At 34.4% G+C, this 27,203-nt stretch overlaps 2 protein-coding genes across 2 annotated transcripts; both read right to left on the bottom strand.

Moving 5' to 3' along the window:
- Window positions 1–2,278: 2,278 nt before the first annotated feature.
- On the bottom strand, window positions 2,279–4,478 carry LOC105785353 (polyubiquitin). Its single transcript, XM_012611411.2, has 2 exons — window positions 4,294–4,478; window positions 2,279–3,635 (listed from the first exon to the last, which is right to left on the bottom strand). Exons 1-2 carry the CDS (start codon window positions 4,444–4,446, stop codon window positions 2,490–2,492), a joined length of 1,299 nt encoding a protein of 432 aa, XP_012466865.1. The 5' UTR covers window positions 4,447–4,478; the 3' UTR covers window positions 2,279–2,489.
- Window positions 4,479–20,495: 16,017 nt separating this feature from the next.
- LOC128041769 (uncharacterized mitochondrial protein AtMg00860-like) lies at window positions 20,496–21,293 on the bottom strand. The gene is made up of 2 exons (XM_052632099.1): window positions 21,205–21,293; window positions 20,496–20,943 (listed from the first exon to the last, which is right to left on the bottom strand). The coding sequence occupies exons 1-2, from the start codon at window positions 21,291–21,293 to the stop codon at window positions 20,496–20,498; spliced, it is 537 nt and encodes a 178-aa protein (XP_052488059.1).
- Window positions 21,294–27,203: the final 5,910 nt, after the last annotated feature.

The raw sequence follows: 27,203 nt of genomic DNA, 5'->3' as shown, positions 1-27,203 counted from the left end.
GAAAAGGTACAATTTTGATTAAGTGTTTATTACTTCAAGTATCATAACCAAGTTCTTGTTTTTGAAAAAAAAATTGAAAACTTTGGTTTTTCTCTAAATTTATTTTCCGCTTCATTTTCCAAACCCAATTTTCTAACATAAAGTGTTACAGTTCGACAGAAAAGGCCTGCTCAATCCGAGGTTCATAAGACCGTATGAAATTATCTAGAGTGTTAGTCCAGTGGCTTACAAATTAATATTGCCCTTAGAACTTGAAAAGATTCACAATGTTTTTCATTTTTTAATGTTACGACAAAATAGATGGGACCCTTCCCATGCGATTACTCCTGACAAGATAGAATTATAGCCTAACTTGTCGTATTTAGAAAAACTAGTCAAGATTCTAGCTCGAGAAAAAGAATTACGAAATAAACGAGTACCGTTAGTGAAAGTTTTGTGGCATCGACATGATACTGAGAAATATACGTGAGAAACCGAAGAATCTATGAGATCAGTACCCGGATCTGTTCACAGGTAAAAATTTCAAGGACAAAATTTTCGAAGGATAGAGTTGTAATAGCCCGTTTTTCAGTAGTATCAAAAACAGTGATTTCGAGACCCCAATTCCGACGAGTGAGTCCGTAAATATTATTATTTAATATTGACAAGTCAATTATGGTGTTATATTGAACTTTGATTTGATAAATTTACGAATTGACCAGTTAGCTAAAGTACAAGTGGTTCGACCCTAAAGTCAGTGGTTTTGAAAATTAGGATATCGTTTTCGCAAACTGAGTCGTAAATATTTTTATTAAATATTTACAAATTTATTGTATAGGTGAATGAATTTTAGTCCAAAAATTTTAGTGATCAGATGGTTATTTAGGGTATAAAAATTAGATCATACAAAACTATAAAAGTTAATCACTATTGAATTTTGTTAGTTAATAGGTTTAATTAATAATTGTTCAAGACCTAAGTGATAATTAGACCACTTTGATAGGGTCATGGACGGTTGGTGCATTGTTTAAAGTAATTATATGCTCAAATTAAATTAAAATTTTTTTAAAAATTAAGGAGAAGTGTGTTAAAAAAATAAAAACAATTGTCATCTTCCACCATTTCTTCCTTCCACCGTTTGAACCAAGAAAAAAATAAGAGAGAGCAGCCATTTTTGAATGCTCCAACTTTGGCTTTGTATGGTAAGTCCTCCTAGGTCTGTTTTTTCATATTTTTTTTATGTTTTTAATATGGTTGTAACTTGATTTAACTAAATTGTATCTCCATTTTTTAAAATTTTGAAATGTTTCATTGATGGTTTTTTATTTATATTTTATTTTTATTTTTATGTTAAACATCTTTGTTGTAAGCTTAGATTTGATTATGAACTAAATTGTAAAATAAAATTTATTAGTTTTGAGTTTAGAGACTAAAATCTAAATATGTTAAATTTAATACAAAATTACAATTATGATTTCTTGAGAGTTATAAAAGGGTGGAATTGAAATTGGATTGAAAACCGAATTAAAAGTGAAAGATATGATAGTTACGATTTTAGAGACTAAATTGAATAAAATAAAAATTTTAGGAAAATTGTGAAAAATAAAATTAAGTTGATATATACATAGAATAATATGTTTTAAGGTAATGGACACTGATAATTTGAAACAAATTACCGTATAGATTAAGATTTGAACCAACTAATAGATAATCGAGAAAAAGTAAAATTACAAATTAATCTCTGACACTACAATTGTTTCTAATCTTACCTGTATAGCTATATACAATTATGTAATGTTTGTGGTTAAATTGTGAAGTTATAATATTTGAATGTATTTTGAAATGATTACAAATTGGTACAAATGATGAGGAAACGACAAAATTGTAAAAAATTGTTCTAATATGTGTATCGAGCCCGAATAAACTTAGGATAAGATCCAAATGGAGTGCCAATATAATACGGGTTTGCATTTCAGTGCCACTATTTACACTTTGATAGATACTGATTCGTACTTCGATACCTCAATTCTTCGATGCCTACTTAATTAGTCATCTTGTAGACTAAAATATGTCAATCTCCAGCTGGTCGAATACTTCATGGATTTCTCAAAGTGCATTTAGAGAAGACGTTAATTTCTCGTGACAAAGAAAAACATCATGACTTAATTCTGTGGTCTTAAAAGAGTTGAATTTTTTAATGCAATATATTTATATATATATATAAGTGGATCTTTACATGCTTTGGAGGATTAAGATGAAAGAATTCCAAAAATGACATCCAAATATCAGAGGTTCAACGTACCAAACAGAAGTTGAAGGCATTTGAACATCGAAGTTGACGATTCATAATAGCGTCTCCAAAGACAAACTTAAAATATTAAAACAAAGATCTAATAGCAGTAACCCATGAAAGTTCGAAAACCACATAGCTAATAATAATCCCAGATAAGCTTCCAGACACATTATTTAAAACCAAAAAAAGGCCACCAACAACGGCAAACAATCCTTACCTAGAAACCACCGCGAAGGCGAAGGACAAGATGCAGAGTAGACTCCTTTTGGATATTATAATCAGCCAATGTCCTGCCATCTTCAAGTTGCTTGCCAGCAAATATGAGCCTTTGCTGGTCTGGTGGGATCCCTTCCTTGTCTTGAATCTTTGCCTTAACATTGTCAATGGTGTCTGAACTTTCAACCTCTAGAGTGATAGTCTTTCCAGTAAGAGTCTTAACAAAGATCTGCATCCCACCACGCAGCCGCAACACCAAGTGAAGGGTAGACTCCTTTTGGATATTGTAGTCGGCCAATGTCCTACCATCTTCGAGCTGCTTGCCAGCAAAGATGAGCCTTTGCTGGTCTGGGGGGATACCCTCCTTGTCTTGGATCTTTGCCTTCACATTGTCAATGGTATCGGAACTTTCAACCTCCAAAGTGATGGTCTTTCCGGTAAGAGTCTTTACAAAGATCTGCATACCACCCCGAAGGCGGAGAACCAAATGGAGAGTAGACTCCTTCTGGATATTATAATCGGCAAGAGTTCTTCCATCTTCAAGTTGTTTTCCAGCAAAAATCAATCTTTGTTGGTCTGGTGGGATTCCTTCTTTGTCCTGAATCTTGGCTTTCACATTATCAATGGTATCCGAACTCTCGACCTCCAAGGTGATTGTCTTTCCAGTGAGAGTTTTGACAAAGATTTGCATGCCACCTCGAAGACGAAGTACCAGGTGGAGGGTGGACTCTTTTTGGATATTGTAATCAGCTAAGGTGCGACCATCTTCAAGCTGCTTTCCAGCAAAGATAAGCCTCTGCTGATCTGGTGGGATCCCTTCCTTGTCTTGGATCTTTGCCTTTACATTATCAATTGTGTCAGAGCTTTCAACCTCCAAGGTAATTGTCTTTCCAGTGAGAGTCTTGACAAAGATTTGCATGCCGCCACGAAGTCGAAGAACCAAGTGAAGGGTGGATTCTTTCTGAATGTTGTAGTCGGCTAGCGTGCGGCCATCCTCAAGTTGTTTGCCAGCAAATATAAGCCTCTGCTGATCCGGTGGGATCCCTTCCTTATCTTGGATCTTAGCCTTCACATTATCAATGGTGTCTGAACTCTCCACCTCGAGGGTGATGGTCTTGCCAGTGAGGGTTTTAACAAAGATTTGCATCTATTGAATCAAAATATCAAAAACAAATTAGTACCTCAATTATCAAGAGTTCAGAAAATTAGCAGAAAAACAAAGTCATAAACAATAAGTTAGAATCCAAGGCCGTCATTCATATATCAATTATTATATTTTAGCAAATTTAAAACCTGAAAATAAGATATGCAAGAATACCACCACAAGAGATGCCCTTTTTAAAATCAAACAAAACCAAGAAAATCAAAATTCACAAATAGAAAGCATAGACAGAATTTCCAAGAGCCTAAACAAATCTACCAATTTAAATTCCCAAGAACACACATCAACAGATTTAAGAATTTCAAATATTTACAACTGAATCTCAATAAACAAAGATGGTCCATTAACAGATCCACTAATAATTTAACTAATTTCAAGGAAGATATTCAACATGATTAACCAAGATCCGATTAGTTAAATTTAAAAAAAAAACCTTATACGTATAAACAATCAAATTATGAGAAGATCTATCAAAATTAAAGCAAAAAGATTTAAAACTCATTCAAGATCCACCATCAATTCAAGATAATGAGATAACAAACAAGATACGATTTTAAAAGAAAAAAACCCATAATAATTCTTAAAAGCAATAAAATTGTTAATTAAGATTGAAAAATTGAAATATAAAACAACTATGAGTTACCTTGTCAGAGTAATTGGAAAACGATTCGAAGTGTTTGAAGACGGAAGAGTCTGCCGGTGAATAGGTTGGGAGATTTAAGCCTTTCTTATAGGTGGAATTTGCCGACTTTACGACAATATTGCCAATAGTATAACCAATCAGTTCTTGCCACATTTATTTCTACCGAAGCCCACGCTGAGTTTAGTTTTTCATTCGATAAATATGGAAAATAATAAAGAAAGTAAATAGCAAAAACTTAAATATAGGCAATTATCTGGTTAAAATGTGTTATATTTACTCTTGACATCTTTGGAATTTAGTCTTTATCTTTTTATTTTTAGGAATTTAGTCCTCTATTTTCCTCATTTCACAATTTAAGTCTAATTATTAACAATGTCAAATTATTTTGTTAACAATGACATTATAGTGAACCTAAATTTAACAAAGTAATCGTAACAATCTTAATAATTAGACCTGAATTTTGAAAGCTAAAAAGTAGAATGACTAAATTCCTAGAACTAAAAGTATAGGAACTAAATTTAAAATTTATGAGAAATATAGGAACTTATGGCATATTTTAACTGCATTATCTAAACTTCTATGCTATATATAGCTCCCATGTGACTATAGGTTTCTTTGGGTTAATATGAAAATTTGTCAATATATTCCATTTTCAATAATATTTTCATTTTCCTTATGGTTCATAAATAAATTTACCACAATACTTTAATTTTATATTGAATTTTGTTGTTTTACTTTTATTTTATTGAAATTTTCCAATAAAGTTAATTTTTATTCAATTTTTATTCAATTTTAATTCAAAATAATTTTAAGACAAATTTTAATATTTTTATATTTTAATTTAATATTTAAAATATAAATTAATATAACATAATATTAATATTAAATAAAATTTAAATTAGATTTAGCTATAAAAATAAAAAATTAGTTTTAGCTATAAAATAAAAATTTGAAAAAATTCTTATTAAATTATATTTTCAAATTATCAAAATTAATATTGAGTGATAAAATTTAATTAAAAATCAAAGTTGGTAGAAAATTTTAATAAAATTCTAAGCTTAATAGTAAATTTCAATCACATAAGAGTTGAATGGCAAATTTATTCATATTTTAAAATTTAAATAAAAGTGTTATTTTATTGAAAAACCAACTCGAACGAAAATGTTTGGACAGTTTATGGAATGCAAGCTTAAAAATTGCTGTTACCTAAAACCGAATTGAATTTTATTTTTATTTAATATATAATTAAATTTATTTTTATGATATAAAAATAAATGCTTTATATTTAAAATAGTGAAAATAATTTAAAAGTTCTTGAAAATTTATTGTTTTTAGAAATATTTATGAAAAAGACTGAAATTTTATCAATTAATATTTAAAATCCTTAAAAAGATCATTTTATCAAAATAAGTCTAAAAATTCAAAACAAAAATTAATATGAAAAAGCGAGAATTATATCAAGTCGAATGTAATTATGATAGACAGTTTAAAAATCCAAAAAATAAACCCAACCAAACTCACATTACCACTAGATAATATAGATGTCACATACATATAATAATTATATGTTATAATTTACTATGGGTAACCCAAATTAAAAATGATACAATATGGTTAAGGCTTATTGAGCTTCAGTTATTATTAAAGTATGGGTCAAATATGTGTAGATACTCTAATAACCAATTTCTAATTGATGATAAACTAATTAGAAATCAAGGTTAATTTGAAAAGAGAGTCACTGTAATGGCCCGATTTTTAGTGGTACCGAAAAAGGCAGTTTTAGAACCTTATTTTTGTAAATCGAGTCAATAATTATTAAATATTAATATTTACGAGGATAATATAAAAAATATATTAAAATTTGGTCTAGTAATTTTGCCGAATTAATAGTTAATTAAGGCTCAGGGACTAAATCATAAAGTGCAATCATTATAGAATTTTAATTGACCAAAGGCTTGAGGACTTAAAGTGCAATTAGTCAACGGTCCAAAATGATAACTAAACCATTTTAAAATTAGAGTTAGTGGATGATGATGCCATCTCATTAAATTAAACTAATAATTAGATTAATGTAAGTAAACCCCGATTAAACCAAATTAAACGAGATTAATTAAACCATAATCCAACTATATATTAAGTTAGTGAAGAAAATGTAAAGCTATCTTTCATCTTCATTTTCTTGTCGAAACTTGAAGAAGAAAACCTAAGGAAACTTCATACATTTGTCCATAATTTTGTAAGTGAATTCAAGCATTTTTCTTGTAATTTTATAGATTTTGGGTCATGGAAGCTTGATTTAGCTAGCTCATATACTAAATTATGAAACTATTAAAGTTTTTGAAAGTTTTCATTGTTGATTTCTTAAAGAATTAGGCTTGAAATTGATAGATTTTAAGCTTGGAATATAAAAAGGACTATCTTGTAAAGTTAATTTAGCTTATCTGGTAACTTTGTTACATTAGGGACCAAATTGAATAAATTTAAAAATATTATGAAATTATGTTAGAAATAGAAATTATAAGGTCACGAATCAGAATATTTGAAATCAATTTTTAATTTGAGGCTAAGAATTGAAAGTTATGACTATCCCCAGTTCAGGGACTAAATTGAATAAAATGTAAAATTTTGGGGATATTAAAAAATTGAGTTCATATAAATTCATACATACCAGGGCACAAAATAGAATATCTGGTATTGATTGATAATATCAAACGATTATTTAGATCAAGAACCGGATCAAAGTGGAGTTGATTAGGGAAAAACAAAAATTATGGATTAGCCCTTGAAGCATCCACTTTACGCATTTTGAACAGGTAAGTTCAAATAGGACTTACCACTATATTTTATTTTATGCTTGAACTTATCTATATGTTAGATTTAAATAGAATTTAGTAAATTTGGCACATATGGTTTAAATTGGATTGGATTGAAAATATTGGCTATTATGAATTAGCACGGGAATACAAATATAAAAATTGAATGTTACAGGACTTGAAAATGAAATTTGTAACCTGGTACAAGTATTCGTAATGATATATGTAAATGAGACTCGTTGAACTTAGTAAAGGCGAGAATACATATGACATGTCATTAGAGTTATACGCGCATTTGATCAATGTGACACCCCAAACCCAGCCGGGACGGTCCGACCCGAATTTCGAGCGACACATTAGCCACTGAGGTGACTCTCCAAAAAACTACCACAAATCACACCAACCATCCATACTCACCATACATATACAGAAGATTTCATGGAAGCAATTAGTCTTAAAAGCATGCTTTTCTAAATCAAGCAATAAGTCATATAATAAGCGGAATAAGGCGTACCTGAATTTCGGCAGGCTCTATTAGCTACAAAATGTCTCATTAGTTCATATAAGCAGTATCATATAATTTAAGCAGCAGATTCAACCAAACAGGAAAACACGGAGATTAAAAAGTCTCAAAAATTAAACAGTTCGAAAAGTCTATTTACAACCCTCGAGAAAAAATTTATAAATTGTCCAAAACTATCTAAGTCCCATTCTAAGTCTCTAGCTCGGGAATGTCCCACATTTCCTTCTTGGAGTTTTATAAGCTCGACGCACATACTGTAGAAAGAAAGTTTGTGGATGGATCACTGAACTTCCACCCTCCTCGCTAGTCCTTGCACTACTTATCTAAAAGGGAAAAGAAAATAAAGGGATGAGCTTGGGAAAGCACAGTGAATACACATGCGTACAACACAAGAAAACACATCAATAATTCATATACTAAACAACTGACTTACAGGCATATCACATATAATAGTTCGCACATAAACAGTTTTACATGTAAGTGATTCGTATACAATCAGTTCGCATGTCATTAATTCATATATAATCAACCTTATTTAGTTTAGTGATATATAGGCAATTGGTGAAAAGGAAACATAATTAAATAATATACTCATTGGATAAACAGATCTCCTAAAACACACCCTAAGACTCACAAAGTAACTCAAATCGCCATACAAGTGTAGCACGAATGCTCGCACTCTCCAAAAAACACACCCTTGCGATCCCCGTTGAATGGAGCATTGCTCGACATTCCCTTATTTCTCCATCAAATCACCGGGCCACAATGCCCTATCACATAATATGGGTGAGCACTCACAACCCTATGGCATGCCAACTATATCCAATGGTTCCAAAAATTCACAATGCCAACATATCACAGTAATACACATTTACAGATCACGTCACTTTAAGCTCACAATTTTAACAGAGCTCGCAGTACCACAACATGTCATAATATAGTTCACAAAGCATTAAGCTCGCATATATAGAACATCAAGCATAAAATAACAGGGTTCACATATGACATATGTTCACATGAAACGTGGGTTTTCATAATATTATAGGTACACACAACATAGTAGATTTAAAGTTCGCACATCATCTGTATACATTTATATATTAAATAATACAATAACCCATTTAGTTCAAAGATATGTATATATATTATTTATAAAGAAAGTTGTGCATGTATTCATTGCACAAAACCCTTTTACATCATGATTATCTATTCTATAAGTATTTGTACATATTTAACTAAATAATACACATATATATTATATATAATAAAACCATCGCTTGCATTTATAATATATGGCAGAACCCCTTTTTCAACATGTATATATATTATATAAATTAAAACCCACAACACCTATATATATAATGTATATTATATTTCGCAACAATTATATCACAAAGCTTTAAACATGGAGCTCGCGCTCACCTATAGGCTTGTACAATTTAAAAGCATAGTTTACAGATCATAACTCAGAGCTCGCATCAAATTACAACAGGGTTCGTATGAAAATATAACAGGGCTCATATGTACATGTCAGGGTTTGCACATTAAATAAAAGGGTTCGCACATCTTACTTGACTTCCAATTGTGCACGACCTCATTTTCAAGTGCAATACACAGAGTACTCACCTTAGTTTACTACAACATAAACTACATGACCTTCTACTTGCCTTTTTCCCTACTCGTCGATGCTCTACCAGTGTTCTCATCTTCACACAAAAACATACACATTATTTACCATTTGAAATAGTTTAACACTTATTCCACTCAACTACAACTCATGACCTACGCAATCTCTACTGGACTCATACAGTATATTTACTTATCCTATTTACTATCTTTTAACCTTCTTATCTCATAGGTATTAACAGATCTAAGCTTATTAACTAAGCGTGATCTAACTCAAATCTTATCTTTCAAAACGGTTATTGTTCATCATCTTCCTCAAAAACACAGTCAAACAGTTTATGCATTTTCTAGAAAAATATTGTTAAATCTAATCGTAAAACCTCTTGATCTCTTCAAAACTCATTTCAAAATCATTCGAAAATCATTTTAAAGAACATGTACGAGCTTTGTCAACCTTGATCCAGCACCTCTGTTTCAAGTTTAGCTTCTTCTAGGATAAGAGATACTTAAGACTCTTCTGATCGATGTAGATAACATACCTCTCACTTGATAGTACTAGAAAGAACATATGTTTTCCCCCTACTTATTGATTAATTTGTCCCCATTTAGTTATCTTTAGCACATATTTTAGCATTTTCAGTTCAGTAAATTGCATTTTATAACTCAATAGATCTTAGCCTATTTATCCCTAATTTTGTCATGTTTTGGTACCGTTGTCACTGCATGAGTATTTCCAGATTGCGCCCAAAATTTTCGCTGCACCTGGCAGCTATCCGGATAAGAAAAAAAAATGTGTGAGCTATCCAGTCTGGTATAACAACTTGTACGTATAGAGGCAGCATGATTCTGATGAAAGGACACTTGTGCTATTTGGAAGAATATAAATATTCACGTGAAAAGGAAAAAAATGGAGGCTGTTTTGGGGGGTATTATCTTCTTCAACCTATCTTTTGAAACTTTTCAGCTATGGCGGCTTAAGTCTCCTACGAGTGAACCGACGTAAAAGGGACACAGATAACTACTCTCACAATTTATCTCGTTTTTATCTATTTATTTCACTGACATTGATAAACAAAAGACAACCATCCTCGTGGGATCGATATCCAATAGACTCATATCTGTCTATTATACTTGTATCGATAGTGTACGCTTGCACATTATTGCTGTGACGTTAAACAGCCGATCAAGTTTTGGCGTCGTTGCCAGGGAAGGCGTTTGTTTGATATTTATTTTTGTTTTTGCACTTTGTTTTTTATTATATAATATTTAGTTGCAACTAACTTGTTTTCTTTTTGTTTCTATTTTTATATTTTATTTTAGGTGATTGATGACTCGAAGCAATTCGAAGTTTATTGTCGATTTTGGTCTAGAAATTGAAAGAACCGTTCGAATGAGACTTCAAAAATAAAGGAATATGGCTTTACCAAGAAAAAATGAAGCTATACCCCAGGTGCAGCACCAAAATGCTAATGACCCACCATTGTCGCAAGATGCTCAAATACAAAATAGGACTATACGAGACTTAGTAGTACCTGTCTTGGATGACTTACAACAAGAAGTTGTTAGGCCAGCAATCCAAGCTGGGAATTTTGAACTCAAGCCAGTAATGTTTCAAATGTTGAATTCTAATGGGAAATATGTTGGACTGCTACATGAAGATGCACGAGAACATCTTAAATCATTTTTATTGATTTGTGCTTCCTTTAGTCAACAAGGCGCTCCTGATGACGCTTTGAAGATGCAATTATTTACTTATTCCTTACAAGGAAGAGCTCGTACTTGGTTCCTTAGGCTACCTGCCAGATTAATTACTTCTTGGAATGCACTAGCAACACAGTTTGTTTTGCGCTTTAACCCGCCGACAATGAATGCTTGCCTCCGAAATGATATTACAGCTTATCATCAACTGAATATGAGAATCTTTATACTATATAGGAACGTTATAAATCTTTGCTTTGATGTTACCTCATGCACGACATTTGACAGGAAAAATAAATTGAAATTTTCTATAATTGCCTGAATTCACACATGAGGAATCTTGTTGACGTATCAGCTAATAGTCATTTGCTAGATTGTACTTATAAGGATGCTGTTGGAATTCTTGAGAGATTTCCTCAGAATGATTATCAATACCCTATCTCTAAAGTTGCACAAGCAAAAGCTACTCCGAGAGTTATTTAAATTGGACATAATATCTGCACTTAGTGCTCAAGTTTCTTCCCTGGCAAAATGATAAAAAAAATGCAACGGACTAGTGACGTTGCACCTATACAAGTCGCTCAACAAGTTGATGTTCCTTCCTTTTGTTGTGAGATTTGTAGTGACAACCATAGCTATAAAAATTGTCCACAACATGCAGAGAATACCTTTTATGTTAGTAACATCCACAACAATGCTTATGGCAACTCTTATAATAATTTTGCACGCAATCAACAATTTTGGGAAACTCAGACTGTTGGATAAAATGCTGCGACATTCCGATATGGGAATATATCTACTCAAAGCAATTATAATCTAAGACAAGGGAATTACAATCAACAATAGCAGAACTACAATCAACACGGTCAGATGCATCCACAACAAAGCTAGATGCATCCACACCAGAATCAGATGCAGCCACAAAACTCTTCAATACCGAATCAACATGTTCAAGGACATTGACAACAATAGTACATGCAAGCTTCTCCTTCTGATCGTTAGCAGCTCTTGAGGCATTAATGTGGGAGCATATTACTCACGCAGAACCTATTATGAAAGGGAATTCATCTTCTATTCGGGCATTTGAGGCACAATTAGGACAACTTGCTTCGAATCTAAATACTCGACCACACGGCACACTACCTGGTGACACGGGAAATCCCAGTCCGAGGGGGAAAAAACACTGCAAGGCTATCACTCTGAGGAGTGGTAACAAACTGTCGAGCCGCCTACGGATTCTACTATAGCACATCAAGATACTGGTGAAGTGATCCCTGGTGAGAAGGTTGAACTTGAAGAGCTTGTCGATGTACTAGACAAAGAAGTTCCACAAATTGTCACTCATATGCCTAATGTCTGACCCTCGAAACTGTTGACGTAATGAAAGATGTCGACACAATCAGATGTATCTCCACATTTACCTTTTCCACAAAGATTCAGGGAGAATGAGTAGGATAAGAAGTACCAACAATTCCTGAACACACTGAAGCAACTTCAGGTCAATATTCCATTCATAGACGCTCTTGTGCAAATTCTGAATTTTGGGAAATTTATGAAGGAGCTCTTGTCTAAGAAGAAGAAGAAGCTCAGTGATATTGAAACTATTGTACTCACAGAAGGCTGTAGTGCCGTTTTGACAAATAAGTTGCCCCCAAAAATGAAAGATCCTGGGAGTTTTACTATCCCATGTTCAATTGGCAACCATTATTTGGGCAGGGCCTTATGCGACTTGGGGGCTAGCATCAACCTAATGTCACTATCTACTTTCAGAAAGTTGGGAATTAGTCACATGAAACCTACTTCAGTGACATTGCAACTAGCAGATCAATCATTGGCTCAACCTGAAGGGCAAATCAAAGACATCTTAGTTTGTGTGGATAAATTCATTTTTCCGGTTGATTTTATCATACTTGACTGCGAGGCAAACAAGGAGGTTCCCACAATCTTGGAATGACCATTTTTAGCCACCGAATGAACCCTTATTGATGTTTACAAATGTGAACTGACCATGCGACTTAATGATGAGCACGTTACCTTCAGTATTTTTGAATCTATTCAATGTAAGGATAAAGAAGAATGTCATACTGTCGATATTCTAGATGATCTAATTGAGGAAGAATTCAATGACCAAAGCACAATACTTTCTGCGGAGTTTGCAGTGACATCTGATGATGAATTCTTAAATGATTGTGACAACATGGTTGAAGTTAATAATATTGAACTCAGGCATGGATGGCAGATTGAATCCTTAGACTTAGCCAACAGAACAGCTCCAATTTTCAAGCCATCTATTGATGAAGCTCCTACTCTGGAATTGAAACCACTACCTACTTATATTAAATACGTCTTTCTTGGAACTAACAATACTTTCCCAGTTATTGTCTCCGCAACACTGGATGTAACTCAAGAAGAGAAATTCATCCATATTCTTAAGCAACATAAATGAGTTATTTCTTGGAGTATTGCCAATATTCGAGGCATTAGTTTATCTTTTTGCATGCATAAGATTAAGTTGGAGGATAAAGGAAAGCAATTGATTAAGCAACAAAGAAAATTAAACGAGAAGATGAAAGAAGTTGTTAAGAAAAAAATTATAAAATGGCTTGATGCTAAAATTATTTACCTTATTTCTAATAGCAACTAGGTAAGTCCAGTGCAATGCGTTCCTAAAATGAGTGGCATTACTGTGGTTAACAATGACAAAGATGAATTAATTCCTACATGCATTCCTACGAAATGGCGAGTATGTATGGATTATCTCAAACTTAATACTGCCACAAGGAAAGACAATTTCTCACTTCCTTTTATTGACCAAATGTTGGATGGGCTTACTGGAAGAGCCTATTACTGCTTTTTAGACGACTATTCTGGGTACAATAAAATTTCTATTGCATCGAAAGATCAGGAGCAAACAACTTTCACCTGTCCCTTTGGTACTTTGCTTTTCACCGTATGTTTTTCGGTCTTTGTAATGCACCAGCAACATTTCAAAGGTGCATGATGGCAATATTCTCAGATATGATTGAAGATTCTTTAGAGGTTTTTATGGATGATTTCTCTGTCTATGGGAATGATTTTGATCATTGTGCTGACAATTTGGATAAAGTATTAAAGTGATGTGAAGACACACATCTTGTTCTAAATTGGGAAAAATGTCATTTCATGGCAACTAAAAGCTTTATGTTAGGCCATCGCATCTCTAGTCAAGGCATTCAAGTAGACAAAGCTAAAGTAGAAATCATTGAGAAATTACCTCCACTGACAAATGTGAAAGGTATTCACAGTTTTCTTGGGTATACGGGGTTTTTTCGAAGATTTATTAGAGGTTTCTTGAAAATTGCAAAACCCTTATGCACATTGCTAGAACAGAATCAAAAATTCTTCTTTGATGATGCATGTATGGATACATTTAATCAATTAAAGAAGTAGCTAGTAAATGTATCTATTGTCATTGCACCAGATTGATCTCAACCTTTTAAAGTTATGTGCGATGCAAGCGACTTTGCTGTGGGTGTTGTTCTAGGACAATGCAAGGGAAAAATATTTCACGCCATCTATTATGCCAGCAAAACTCTTACAGAGGCTCAAATCAATTATACCACTATAGAGAAAGAATTTTTGGCTGTAATCTTTGCTTTCGACAAGTTTCGCTCTTAGCTTGTCGACGGAAAGGTTACCGTATTTATTGATCACTCGGCATTGAGATATCTTTTTGCAAAGAATGATACAAAACCAAGACTGATACATTGGATCTTATTATTGCAAGAATTTGACATCGAGATAAAAGACCGCAAAGGTTCAGGAATCAAGTTGCAGACCATATGTTTCGATTGAAAGTTGGCAACGAAGATGGAAACATACTTCAAATTGTCAACGTATTCCCAGATGAGAAGTTATTTGCTGTAGATGCAATCCTTGGTATGCGAATTTGGTTAATTATCTAGTGTGTGGAAAACTCCTATTGGGTGTTACAGGCCATAAAAAAGAAAGATTTTTCGTGAAGTAGTGAAGTATCATTGGAACAAGGTATGCAATGACAACATCATTCGGCATTGTGTTCCAGAAGAGGAGATGCTTTCAATCCTGAAGCACTGTCATGATGCTCCTTATGGAGGTCATTTCGGTGGCATGCGAACTGTTGCTAAGGTTCTCCAATCAGGATTCTACTGGCCTTCATTATTCAAAGGCGCCCTCAATTTTGTGAATCAATGTTATTGGTGTTAGCACACTGGTTCTATATCCCGATGCAATGAAATATTGCAGCAGCCAATTATGGAGGTTAAATTGTTTGATATTTGGGGTATGGATTTTATGGGACCATTTCCAAGTTTATTTGGAAATATTTATATATTAGTAGTTGTTGACTACGTCTCAAAATGGGTTGAAGCTATTGCAGTCCTAAAGGATGATGCAATGACAGTGCTTAAATTTTTTCACAAGCATATACTAACCCGCTTTAGCACACCAAAGCCATTTATTAGTGATCAGGGTACACATTTTCATTGTAACCAAGTGGCAGCCGCACTAAAGAGAGATGGAGTTAATCATAGAATGGCTACTTATCATCCACAAACTAATGGACAAGCCGAAGTATCGAATCGATAAATTAAAAACATTCTTGAGAAGGTTATGAACCCTTCGAGGAAAGATTGGTCTTCCAAACTAGATGATGATTTATGGGCATTGCGGACAGCATACAAAACTCCATCAAAAATGTCGCCATATCAATTGGTTTTTGGGAAAACATGTCACTTGTCAGTTGAACTGGAGCACAAAACAATGTCAGTAATTAAGCAAGCGAACATGGACTGTGAAGCTGTTGGATATCACTAACTAGAGGAGATTAGGCGAAATGCCTATGAAAATGCTTTAATTTACAAGGAAAAGACCAAATGATGGCATGACAGAATTATTTTGCAACGACAATTTATCGCGGGCCAACAAGTTTTGTTATTCAATTCTAGACTGAAATTGCACCCGGGTAAATTGCACTCATATTAGTCTGGACCTTTCGAAGTTGTCAAAGTATTTCCTCATGGCGCAGTCACAATCAGATATTTATATGATGGGACACCAGTTCAAAGTGAACGGAGAGCGGTTGAAACACTATTTTGGGAATAATAATAAAAGCAGGTAGAGACCGTTAAATTGGTCAAAAAATTTAATTTTTATTGAAATTATCATTATGTGATTTTATTTTATTTTATTTTATTTTTTGTGTTTGTTCAAGTTTCTTTTACTTTTTTTTGCAGAAAAATTAGGTACCATTGTTGACACACTTGGGATTTATTGTCAACGCATTTCGTACTATTTTACTATCAGTTATGACTCATAAAGAATGAGGGCATATTAGAAATTTTAGATCCTACCGTTTGATCAAAAGTGACCTAGCTGTCTGATCTGTTTGAGCGGACACAATTCTCATTGGACATCTACCGTTTGATCAAAAGTGACCTAGCTGTCTGATCTGTCTGAGCGGGCACAATTCTCATTGACATATTTATTCTCGCCACCTTTATATCCCTTCACAAAAGTCACTCTTTTCCATCTTCTTCTTTCACTCGCTATAAACCCCCTCTCTACTGTGTCGACTATAACATATACAAAGCAGTCATTTTTATTCACTTTCTCTTCCCCAAGCTCGTACCTTTACAACTTTAAACTGTCTTCACTCAAAAAAAATATGGCAAGAATGAGAGGATCAGTCAAGAAAGCCACCAAGTCTATTGAAGAACTCTCATCCTCTGCAATTGCAGTTCGTAAATCGGAATCCTCCATGCCAACGGAGAAAAAAAAGCCGATGATCTTTTTAGCGAAAACGGCCAAGGCCAGGTTTCAAGACAAAATTTTGAAGCGAAACTTTCACCCAGAACAGGGCATTCTCCTTTCACAACAGCAAGACTTGGGCAACCAAGTCTACAAAACAATCTCTAAGTTGAAGTGGGAGACTTTCTACACTTATCCTAGAAGCTATTCTCCTTCATTGGTACGTGAGTTTTACGCTAACCTTTATGACCATGAGTTAGAGTTTATATTTTTTCGAGAAGGCTTAATCTCATGGAATGCTAAAAAAATCAATAAGCTGTGCAACACTAAAGTGGATGTAGATGAACACTGAACACTCCGAGCTTATTGAGGATATCACAAATGACAAAAAAGACCTATTGGTGAAGAATTTATGTGTCGAAGAAGTATTGTGAACGGGTTCACATCAAGGGAATTATACGATGCACCGACACTTCCTAACACTGCAAAGTAAAATTTGGTTTCATTTTGTCAACTGTCAGCTACAACCCTATACTCACAGCACCACAGTCACCCTTGATAGAATGTGTCTGATACATTTAATTGTTAAGGGCAGAAAAATTGATGTTGGTGCAATACTCCACCAGGAAATTACTAACTGCACGGCAAGGCAAACTGGAATTTTGGTTATCCCATTGTTGGTAATGCTATTGTGCCAGTAGAAAAGGATCGTGCCTCGTGATGATGATGAATTCATGGATAATAAGGGCCCGATTAATGATGCCTTTATTGAAAAAATGACTCGTGGTAAAGATACACCGACAATAAAGGAGCCAGAGATAAGCATGAAGATGAAGGGCAAAACCAAGGCAGAAAGCAAGAGAACAAACCTGGCCGCAGAGACATCATTGTTGCATAGAATGAAGCATATCGAGAAGTTGACCAATTTCATCAATAATAACCAAATTAGGCTTGTCGGTACAATAGAGGATATAGACAAATCACAAAATTTTTTATATGCTTATATCAAGGCCTGGAACAACTCTATTGTAGCTGCATTAAGTCAGTTAAGCCCGGTCCCACTCCCAAAATTTTTAGTGTTCCCACCAATCATCCGAGATTATGAACTCTCATCCGATGATGATGACTTAGGGGACTGAGATAGATCGGTGGCATCCCTGCCCATTGTGCAGGTCTTTGTTGATGAGAAAGAAGAGGAATCAAGGGACATTGAGGCGTGCATGTAAGGGATTGATAGTCTGGTCGAGGGTGACTTCATTGCTAGTCAAGAGGAGCTTGCTGTTGAGAAGGAAGTTGTTGTTGGAGAGGAGGAAGTCCTTATTGTAGATGTGAATGAGAAGGACGAGGAAAAAGATGCTGAGAAAGAATCTACTCAGAACATTGTCACTGTACCTAAGTTTCTAGGTGCAACTACTAATAACTTGGAGTGAGATGGAGCAAGATGGAGCTAGACCAGCGAAAGCTGCAGAGGAAGCAACTGATGATGCCGAGGCAAAGTCGGAACCTGAGGAGTGATCCGAGAAATGTGCGAAGCCCAAAGAAAAGAAGAGAAAGCGCTCCAAAGACAAAAAGCACAAGGAGGAGGAGAAAAAGATGAGGAAGAATAAACATTGTGCATCCACATCTGTGGCTGAGGAAAACTGAGTTAGTTTATTTTCAATTTTTTTAGCTGTAGTGTTCATGCATTACACGTAGCTCTAATTTTTATTTTGTTAGTGGTCGTTGCATTTCTATTGTCATTGCATTTAATTTTAGTGCATTGAGGACAACGCAAACTTTAAGTTTGGGGGAATGCATATGGGGTTTAGAAATACACCTACATTTCAAAAAAAATGAGTTTAATGAAGCATGCAAGGTTTATTTGTGGTTAATGCAAATGTGTTTGAAAATTTTTGTTACATTCAATGCTTAATTCTTGAATCATGTGAATTATCAATAAATGAATTGGATAACTTTGACTGAATGTTGTATCTTCAATTCTTCGATGAATGATTTAGGTTGCATTAGTAATGGATGACTAGTAGCATTTATTAAATCTTGAATGAATCTACCTTTTACAGCTACTTATATGGATAGTTATGAATAAGAGACACTCAAAAGTGGGTGTATTGTGAAATGTTAAAGAGGGAACACTCCAATGCAAGCGTTAGAAAAATGAATCTGGCCAAAGGCTGTCGCTGCATGAGCGTGTATCGGCATAATTACGTACTCCCTAGGGGTTTGTTGTACTCCATCGTTACTTCTCTGGAACAAGGGTATAGTAATGCAACGATATCCCTTATTCACAAAAAAAGAGAGGCATATATTAATGATCTTCATAGATACTTAGTATTGTACAATAAATGATGTATTGATAGATAGAATTTAGGATTTGAAGCATGATGTGTATTGTCGATGCAATATTCTGTCATCTGAATGTGACTCATTCATTGGGATTTTAGGTGATTCAAGTTGCTGGAATGATCATTTGCCTTAGTGAATTATTGTGTAGCCTTGCTAGTTTCTGTTTTACTTGAGGACAAGTAAAAACTCAAGTTTGGGGTGTGTGATAGTACTAGAAAGAACATATGTTTTCTCTTTACTTATTGGTTAATTTGTCCCCATTTAGTTATCGTTAGCACATATTTTAGCATTTTCAGTTCAGTAAATTACATTTTATAACTCAGTGGATCTTAGCCTATTTATCCTTAATTTTTTCATGATTTGGTACCAATGTCGCTGCATGAGTATTTCCAAATTACGCCTAGAATTTTTACCGCACCTGACAACTGTCCGGATAAGAACAAAAAAGTGTGAGTTGTCCAGTTTGGTATAACCAACTTGTACATAAAGAGGCAGCATGACTCTGATGAAAAGACACATGTGCTATTTGGAAGAATGTAAATATTTACGTGAAAAGGAAAAAAAAAGGGAGGCCTTTTGGGGGGTATTATCTTTTTCCACCTATTTTTTAAAGCTTTTCGACTATAGCGGCTTAAGTCTCCTATGGGTGAACCAACGTGAAAGGTACGCAGATCAGCTACTAACGAGGAGCCCTGAGTGCGACACAAGAGGGGATAGAGAGATTCAAGTCGATATTTTTTAGGAATAGTATTCTCTACTTGTTTCTTTTATATTTCTTTTCTAACGGTGGTGATTACTTTCTATTTCATGTTTGTACAAAAGTACACATGATATCTAGGTTAAATATTATTTTATTCAATCTTGTGTCTACTGTTTAATCTCTGGGTCTGAATGTTTTTAGCATGGAAGTGTTATAGCGGTCACTGACACTGGAAAGTGCAACAACAATTGAAGCCAACAAGCATGACAACGAAAGTTGCTTGAGGATTAGAGGAATTTAATCCATTGTTCTTAATAGTGTTCCATTGCCATCATCGAAAGGTGTGGTTAATGTGTATGTTTAAGTTTTAGATTAAATATAAAATTTAAGCTTGGTAAGATATTCATTGCAATTTAATGTATCGACAATCACCAATCCTTTTATAGATTGTGAGCACTTAGTATTCCGTTGAATATTCACGTTGGGGATCCCAGTTTATCGTTATCATATTTTATCTTATTGTTTTCAAGTTATTGCTTTGACAACTACTCTCACAATTTATCTCGTTTCTATCTATTTATTGCACTGACATTGATAGACAAAAGACAACCATCCTCATGTGATCGATATCCGACAAACTCATATTTGTCTACTATACTTGCATCAACAGTGTAAGCTTACACATTATTGTTGTGACGTTAAACAGCTAATCATCACCATAAAGATAGTGACGTCAAACCTTGAGTGCAAAGACCACAGTAGCTAACTCTAAATCATGGGTTGGGTAATTACGCTCATGTGGCCTCAACTGTCTCGAAGCATATGCTACTAGCTTCCCATCCTGCATTAATACACATCCGAGTCCCTTGTACGATTCATCACTATAGACAACATACTCTTTCTTAGACTCAGGTTGAACCAACACTGGCGCCTTGGTCAACACTGTCTTCAACTTATCAAAACATCTTTGTCTTTCCTCAGTCCACTCAAATGGCACATTCTTCTGAAGTAGCTTCGTTAAGGGTGCAGTTATAATGGAGAACCCTTTAACGAATTTACGATAGTACCCCGCTAATCCCAGAAAACTGCGGACCTCAGTAACACTCTTTGGCTGCTTCCATTCTAGAATAGCCTCAACCTTCTTCGGATCCACATGAATCCTATCAGAAGACACCACATGCCTGAGAAATGTCACTTCTCGAAGCTAAAACTCGCACTTACTTAACTTTGCATACAGCTACTTATCTTGCAAAATCTAAAGTGCAACCCATAGATTTGCATCATGATCATCCTCACTACGAGAATACACGAGAAAATCATCTATAAAGACAGCTACAAACTAATCTAGATACAAGTGAAAAACTCGGTTCATCAGGTCCATGAACGCTACAGGTTTATTCATCAATCAAAATGACATAACCAAGAACTCGTAATGCCCATACCGAGTCCTGAATGCAGTCTTTAAGACATCAGCCTCTTTCACCTTAAGTTGATAATACCCAGACCACAAATCAATCTTCAAAAACACCATCGCTCCCCTGAATTGATCAAATAAGTCATCAATACGAGGCAAGGGATACTTATTCTTGATAGTTAACTTGTTCAACTATCGATAATCAATACACAACCTCAAGGTCCATCTTTCTTCTTTACAAATAACACCGAGCACCCCAAGGCGATACACTTGGTCAAATAAACCTTCGATCAAACAACTCTTACAACTAGATCTTATCCCTTTGAGTTCTTTTGGTTCCATGTGATAAGGTGCAATGGACACCGGTGCGGTACTAGGATAAACCTCAATACCAAACTCAACTTCTTAATCTGGCGACAAACTAAGTAACTCATCTGGAAAAACGTTAGGAAAACCCTTCACTGTGCAGATATCCAGAACTCCCTAACCTTTACTCCCAGAATTTAGCACGTAAGCTAAGTAAGCCTCACAACCTTTACTCATTAGCTTATCAACCTTAGTCGTGGACACCGCATTAGAGCAGAATTCAGGTCTCTCTCCCACGACTATAATCTCCAATCCAACCTCAAATCTCAAAGTAAGATGCTTCGTCTCGAAACTGATCTTTACCCCATGCTTGGTCAACCAATCCATTCTGAGAATTACGTCAAACCCACGAAATAGCAGCTTCATCAAATCCACAAGGAAAATGTTTCCTTGTACTGCCAATAGACACCTTCGATAAACCCGATCAACCAAAACACTTCCTCCTAGCAAACTCGTCACTACCATTCCTTGCCCAATGGTCTCTACTAGAATCCCCAACTCATTTGCCAAATTGTTCACAATATATGAATGAGTAGAACCCGGATCTATCAACAAAAATAAAGAGAAGGATTTCAGTAGAAAGGTACCTACTATCACGTCCGTCGTTGAGCGCTCTCACGGCTCTTTTACAGGATAAACACAAGTAAATCCACCTATCTTAGTTGGTGCAGCTACAGTATGGGCGATAGATCTCTAACCCGTTAGTCTCGCATTACCACCACGACCTTTTGCTTGCTTTTGTCTCTACTCGTCGATGCTCCACTAGTGTTCTCATCTTCGCACAAAAACATACGCATTACTTACCGTTCGAAATATTTTAACACTTATTCTACTCAACTACAGCTCATAACCTACGCAATCTCTACTGGACTCACACAGTGTATTTAATTATCCTATTTACTATCTCTTAACCTTCTACCTCACAGGTGCTAACATATCTAAGCTTATTAACTAAGTGTGATCTAACTCAGCTCTTATCTTTCAAAACGTTTAATGTTCATCATCTTCATCAAAAACACAGTCAAACAGTTTATGCATTTTCCAAAAAAAATGTTGTTAAATTTGATCATAAAACCTATTGATCTCTTCAAAACTCATTTGAAAATCATTTTAGAGAACATGCACGAGCTTCATCAACCTTAATCCAACACTTTCTCAAAACCAAAACATTTAGAACCAAAGTTTACTCATCTTTCATGCTGAGATCTAAGAGAACTAACCTAAAAACATTTAATGCATTTTTGACATAAGAAAACAGAGTTTTTACCTTTAACTTTGCTATCTTTCGCGACGCCAAGCAGTCCGCAAATAACCAAACCGATTTCGAAAATAGATAGATGGTTTTCTTGAAGAAACGGAGAAAAAAAGTGTGTATGGATGCCAAGAAAAATGAAGAATATAGAAAATTTTAAGAGAAAAATAACTATCAGATGCAGCTATCAGATGCAGCTATCAGATGCAGCTAACTTTTGAAATGAAAAAAATGAGAAAAATGTAATGAACGTGAGGAAGAAAGATGAGCATTGAAGGGTTTTTATAGCCAAACTCAACCTAAAACTGGATTATTTACTCTATAAGCCCTTCCTTTTTTTTACCCTTTTTTTAACAACTCCCCCATTATCCATTAGTCCTAATTTACCTATTTAAGTTCTCTACTTTAGCTTCTATTCCTTTTTAATCCTAATTACTAACGTGTTTTCTATTTACTCTATTTTTAATCTATAATTTAATGCCAATATTATCAACCCTTTTTCCAAGATGCGACAATCAAGGATTTTATATGTTATTGCTAGATCTAGTATTTGTTGCAGATTCTCGAGTTATACGTATTGGGTAACATCGATATATTGTTAGCTTGTGTGAAAAACCTTGATATACGATTAGCTTGTGTGAGCAAATTATTCTCGTGTATCCGATTTTGTTTTACTATAGTTCTATTAGGCAATATTAAATTGATTGGAAATGGAAACTTATTTGTGAATTGGAAATGAAATGGTAATTGTTGATGCTTGATATGTGGATTGTTATATGGTTTCATTAAAGTCTCGATGTTATTTATGAATTGGGAATGTGGCTAACACATTTATTTGGTGATATAGTTATATGTTTAGTTATGACATAATGTGCCAAAGGGTAGCTAAATTGAATGCCAAATTTATTAGTTATTTATGCTTTAAATGATCAAGGTATGTTTAGTTTCCATTTGAACATACTAAGAATTTTGAATGCTTACTTTGGTTGTTTTCCTTCCCTATAGATTTCCACCTTGCAGAACTGTCAAGTCGAATCAACAGAGGAGCACACACTATCCCAAGATGGTAGTTGTAAGTTCATTTTTAATCTAGACTATGTGGCATGTACTTAAGAGTCTTTAATATGTATATGATTATTTTTGGATTTGGTAGTATCATGTTAATGGTGGTAATGGTTGATTTGAATATAACTTTTGGTATAAAACTAAATGATGCATTTTTTTTGTTTAAGTTTGATGATTTATAGATGGTGAATTTCCTTTTTATTGGTTTGGTATGTTGGGACCTCCATTTAGACCATATGAATAGGTTAAGTTGAATGAATGGTATGCCAAGATTTGAAATTGGACTATTTGAAATAACTAGATTAGTTGATGATTTATAAATGATGAGTTGAATGTTAGGTATGTTACATGGCTTGGTGATTTGTTTGGTTAGTTCATGACAAGCTTAGTAAATTGCTTAGTGATTAAATTGCATATTGATTATATGAGTTAGATGAATGTGTTTTGAACATGGATAATTGATTTGAAAGGTGAATAAGTTTAAATGATGAATGATTGGATAGTATGATCTTCAGTGATTGATTTAGTTACTTATATACTTGTATTTGGTTGTCTTTGGTATGGTTTAATGACTTTATTCTTGTATAATGTTGATTGAACACTTAGAAAATGGTTTGCAAATACATGGATTAGGTACGAAATGTGTATTTTGCTAAAAATAAGGGTAACGTCACGACTTTAGGCGTTTGATGTTGCAACGTCGCCATATCAGAGAGTGACGTCGTGACGAGCATATGCATGTCATCACGATGCGACATACTAAGATGACTATGTTACGACGAGGACATGACGAAGTTGCAACCTCGGTCCAATAATTTTAAAACTTTACAATTTGGTCCTAATTCGAGTGCAAACTAGTATAAAAGTATTCACAAGCTTGTGTAAGTCTCAAAATTGATCGTGTATCATACCATACGCTTGTTTTGCTTGGATATAAATATATAATGATAGATCTGAATATTTATTTGATTTTTTTGCTATGGTAGTTAGTGTAGCATTTTGTAGCTCAAACCCGGCAACCGGGTTGGGCAAGGGGTGTTACAATCACATTCCTTAAAATACTTATGTGTTAATTTGAAATATCAAAATCACAAAATTTCAAGATTTCAAGATATAGATGGATTTAGATGCGCTTTTGCATTTAGTTTTTGTTTTTTATTATAACACCCCTTGCCCGGTCTGGTCACCGGACCCGAACAAAATGATATTACTATTGAAAACTTAAATGACTTGAAATATTCAACTTGTCGGAATATGCCATAGCATGAGTCGACAACTTATCTTATTTTCTCTCTTTTTTTTTAAATGTATATTTAATTCAACCATAGATATTGTCTTGAATTCAAAAGAGTTTCAACTAAACACAATAAAATTAGATTTCTTAATTTTTTAGCCAGTGGACCACCTCGATATGTACATGTTACTAAATACAAATAAGAGGCTCACAACTAAAACTGTAGCTTCTGGCTTAGTGCTCTCCTTGAAGTTCAAAAAGGCTTTTAATACTTGAAAGAAATAAATCAAGAACCATGATAAGTTTAAGATGAACTTAATGAGTTCGCATAATGTTTACTCGCCCACACATACAACTCGCGTGGAGAATAATTCACTAATAAAGACAACCAACACGTTAAACAGTTCACGTATGAATATAAGCAACACTCATACAATCCACTTCATTCAAATAAACAGTTCGCCTTCACTCTCAGCGAACATGTTTTTTACGATAAGTCTAGGTGAATTTACCCAATGCAACTTATACAAGGTGAAATATCTTGGTGAATTCATACTTGACTAATACGCTCTAGACACTCGCCTGTGGAATCGTATTTAGAGCTTCATGTCTGCAAACACATACTTGCGGTCTCAGGTTTGTGGATCCATACATGCCCTCATTTATACAACTTTTTACTTACAGATAGTTCTGGCGGACTCATGTTAGATAATTATTTCCTATGCAATCCTTCTTGAAGACTTAGACCTACAAACTCGTACTATGCAAATTTGTTCGCAAGGACTTGTGTTTGGCAAACTTAATTCCATAAATTTTCATAAAGTGGTATTCCAGTGGGCTGACTCAACCTAGGAGCTTGAGGACAAGTCCTACAGTTTATCTTAACTTGCAATATAGTCCTTACTGACTCATACTTACGAATGATTCGACAAACTTATGCCTAGATGATAATCCATGCGAACTCTTGATTGGATGATGGTCTTAGTGGACTCACACCCACTGATTCTCATTTGGAGGAACCAAACTTTTGAATACATACTTAGAGAACTTGAACACACAGGTTCATGTTTCACGGATGATCCTTGTGGACCTAATCTGAGTTGATTATCATATATGTAGACTCATTATAGTGCAGATACATACCTGTGCGCTTAAAGACAATTCCCTATGGACTGTCATAACTTGCTACTTGAGGATAAATCCCACAACAACGCCAATCCTTTTTCAATTAACATTCCGCCACAACATCAATACTTCTTTCAATTAACATCTCGCCACAACACCGATACTTCATTCATTTAACATCCCACCACAACACTGTTACTTTATTCATTTAATATCCCACCACAACATTGATACTTTATTCATTTAACATCCTACCACGATACCGATACTTCATTCAATTAATATCCCACTACAACATTTTTACTACATTCATTTAACATCCTATCACAACATCGATACCTCATTCAATTAATATCCCGCCACAACGTTACTACATTCATTTAACATCCCATCATAACACCAATACTTCTTCATTCATTTAACATTCTGCCACAACACCAATACTTCATTCATTTAACATCTCACCACAACACCGTTAATTCATTCATTTAATATCCTACCACAACACTGATACTTCATTCTTCATTCATTTAACATCCCACCACAACACTGATACTTCACTCAATTAATATCCCACCACAACACTGGTAATTCATTTATTAGCCATAGACTCACAATCAAACAATAGTTCACTACCAATTAATACTTCAACAGCTTGTGCGAACAACAATTATATATGTAAGAATTCTTCAATTTAGACCACATGTTCACACTCAATATAGAACAATATCGACAACACTTTCACACAACAACAACAAAGTTCAACATCTCTAGATTATACAATAAAATTTTCCAGCAAAACATAACCCAACTATCACAGCCCTTTTACATGCAGAATAAAAACCAAAAATTGGAGTTCAAAAACTCACCTGCAAAATACTAGGACGCTAGAACCCTACACCTGCCTAGCCTTTCCTTTGTCACTCCAGCCTCCTCCTTGGTTAACTAAACAAAATAACCATTCATCAATTTAAACATCAACTTT

This window comes from Gossypium raimondii, chromosome 1 (assembly GCF_025698545.1).
Source record: "Gossypium raimondii isolate GPD5lz chromosome 1, ASM2569854v1, whole genome shotgun sequence".
NCBI lineage: Eukaryota > Viridiplantae > Streptophyta > Magnoliopsida > Malvales > Malvaceae > Gossypium > Gossypium raimondii.
The sequence above is the reverse complement of the archived record's forward strand: the minus strand, read 5'-3'. Positions and strand labels throughout refer to the sequence as shown.

Excerpts from the sequence above, each read along its gene's own strand:
- LOC128041769 (XM_052632099.1), bottom strand. The coding sequence starts at position 21,293 with ATGGTGTTTTTGAAGATTGATTTGTGGTCTGGGTATTATCAACTTAAG. Across the intron at positions 20,944-21,204 it reads AAGACTGCATTCAGGACTCG|GCATGTGGTGTCTTCTGATA; the intron begins GTATGGGCATTA and ends GACATTTCTCAG.
- LOC105785353 (XM_012611411.2), bottom strand. The coding sequence starts at position 4,446 with ATGTGGCAAGAACTGATTGGTTATACTATTGGCAATATTGTCGTAAAG. Across the intron at positions 3,636-4,293 it reads TTTCCAATTACTCTGACAAG|ATGCAAATCTTTGTTAAAAC; the intron begins GTAACTCATAGT and ends TTGATTCAATAG.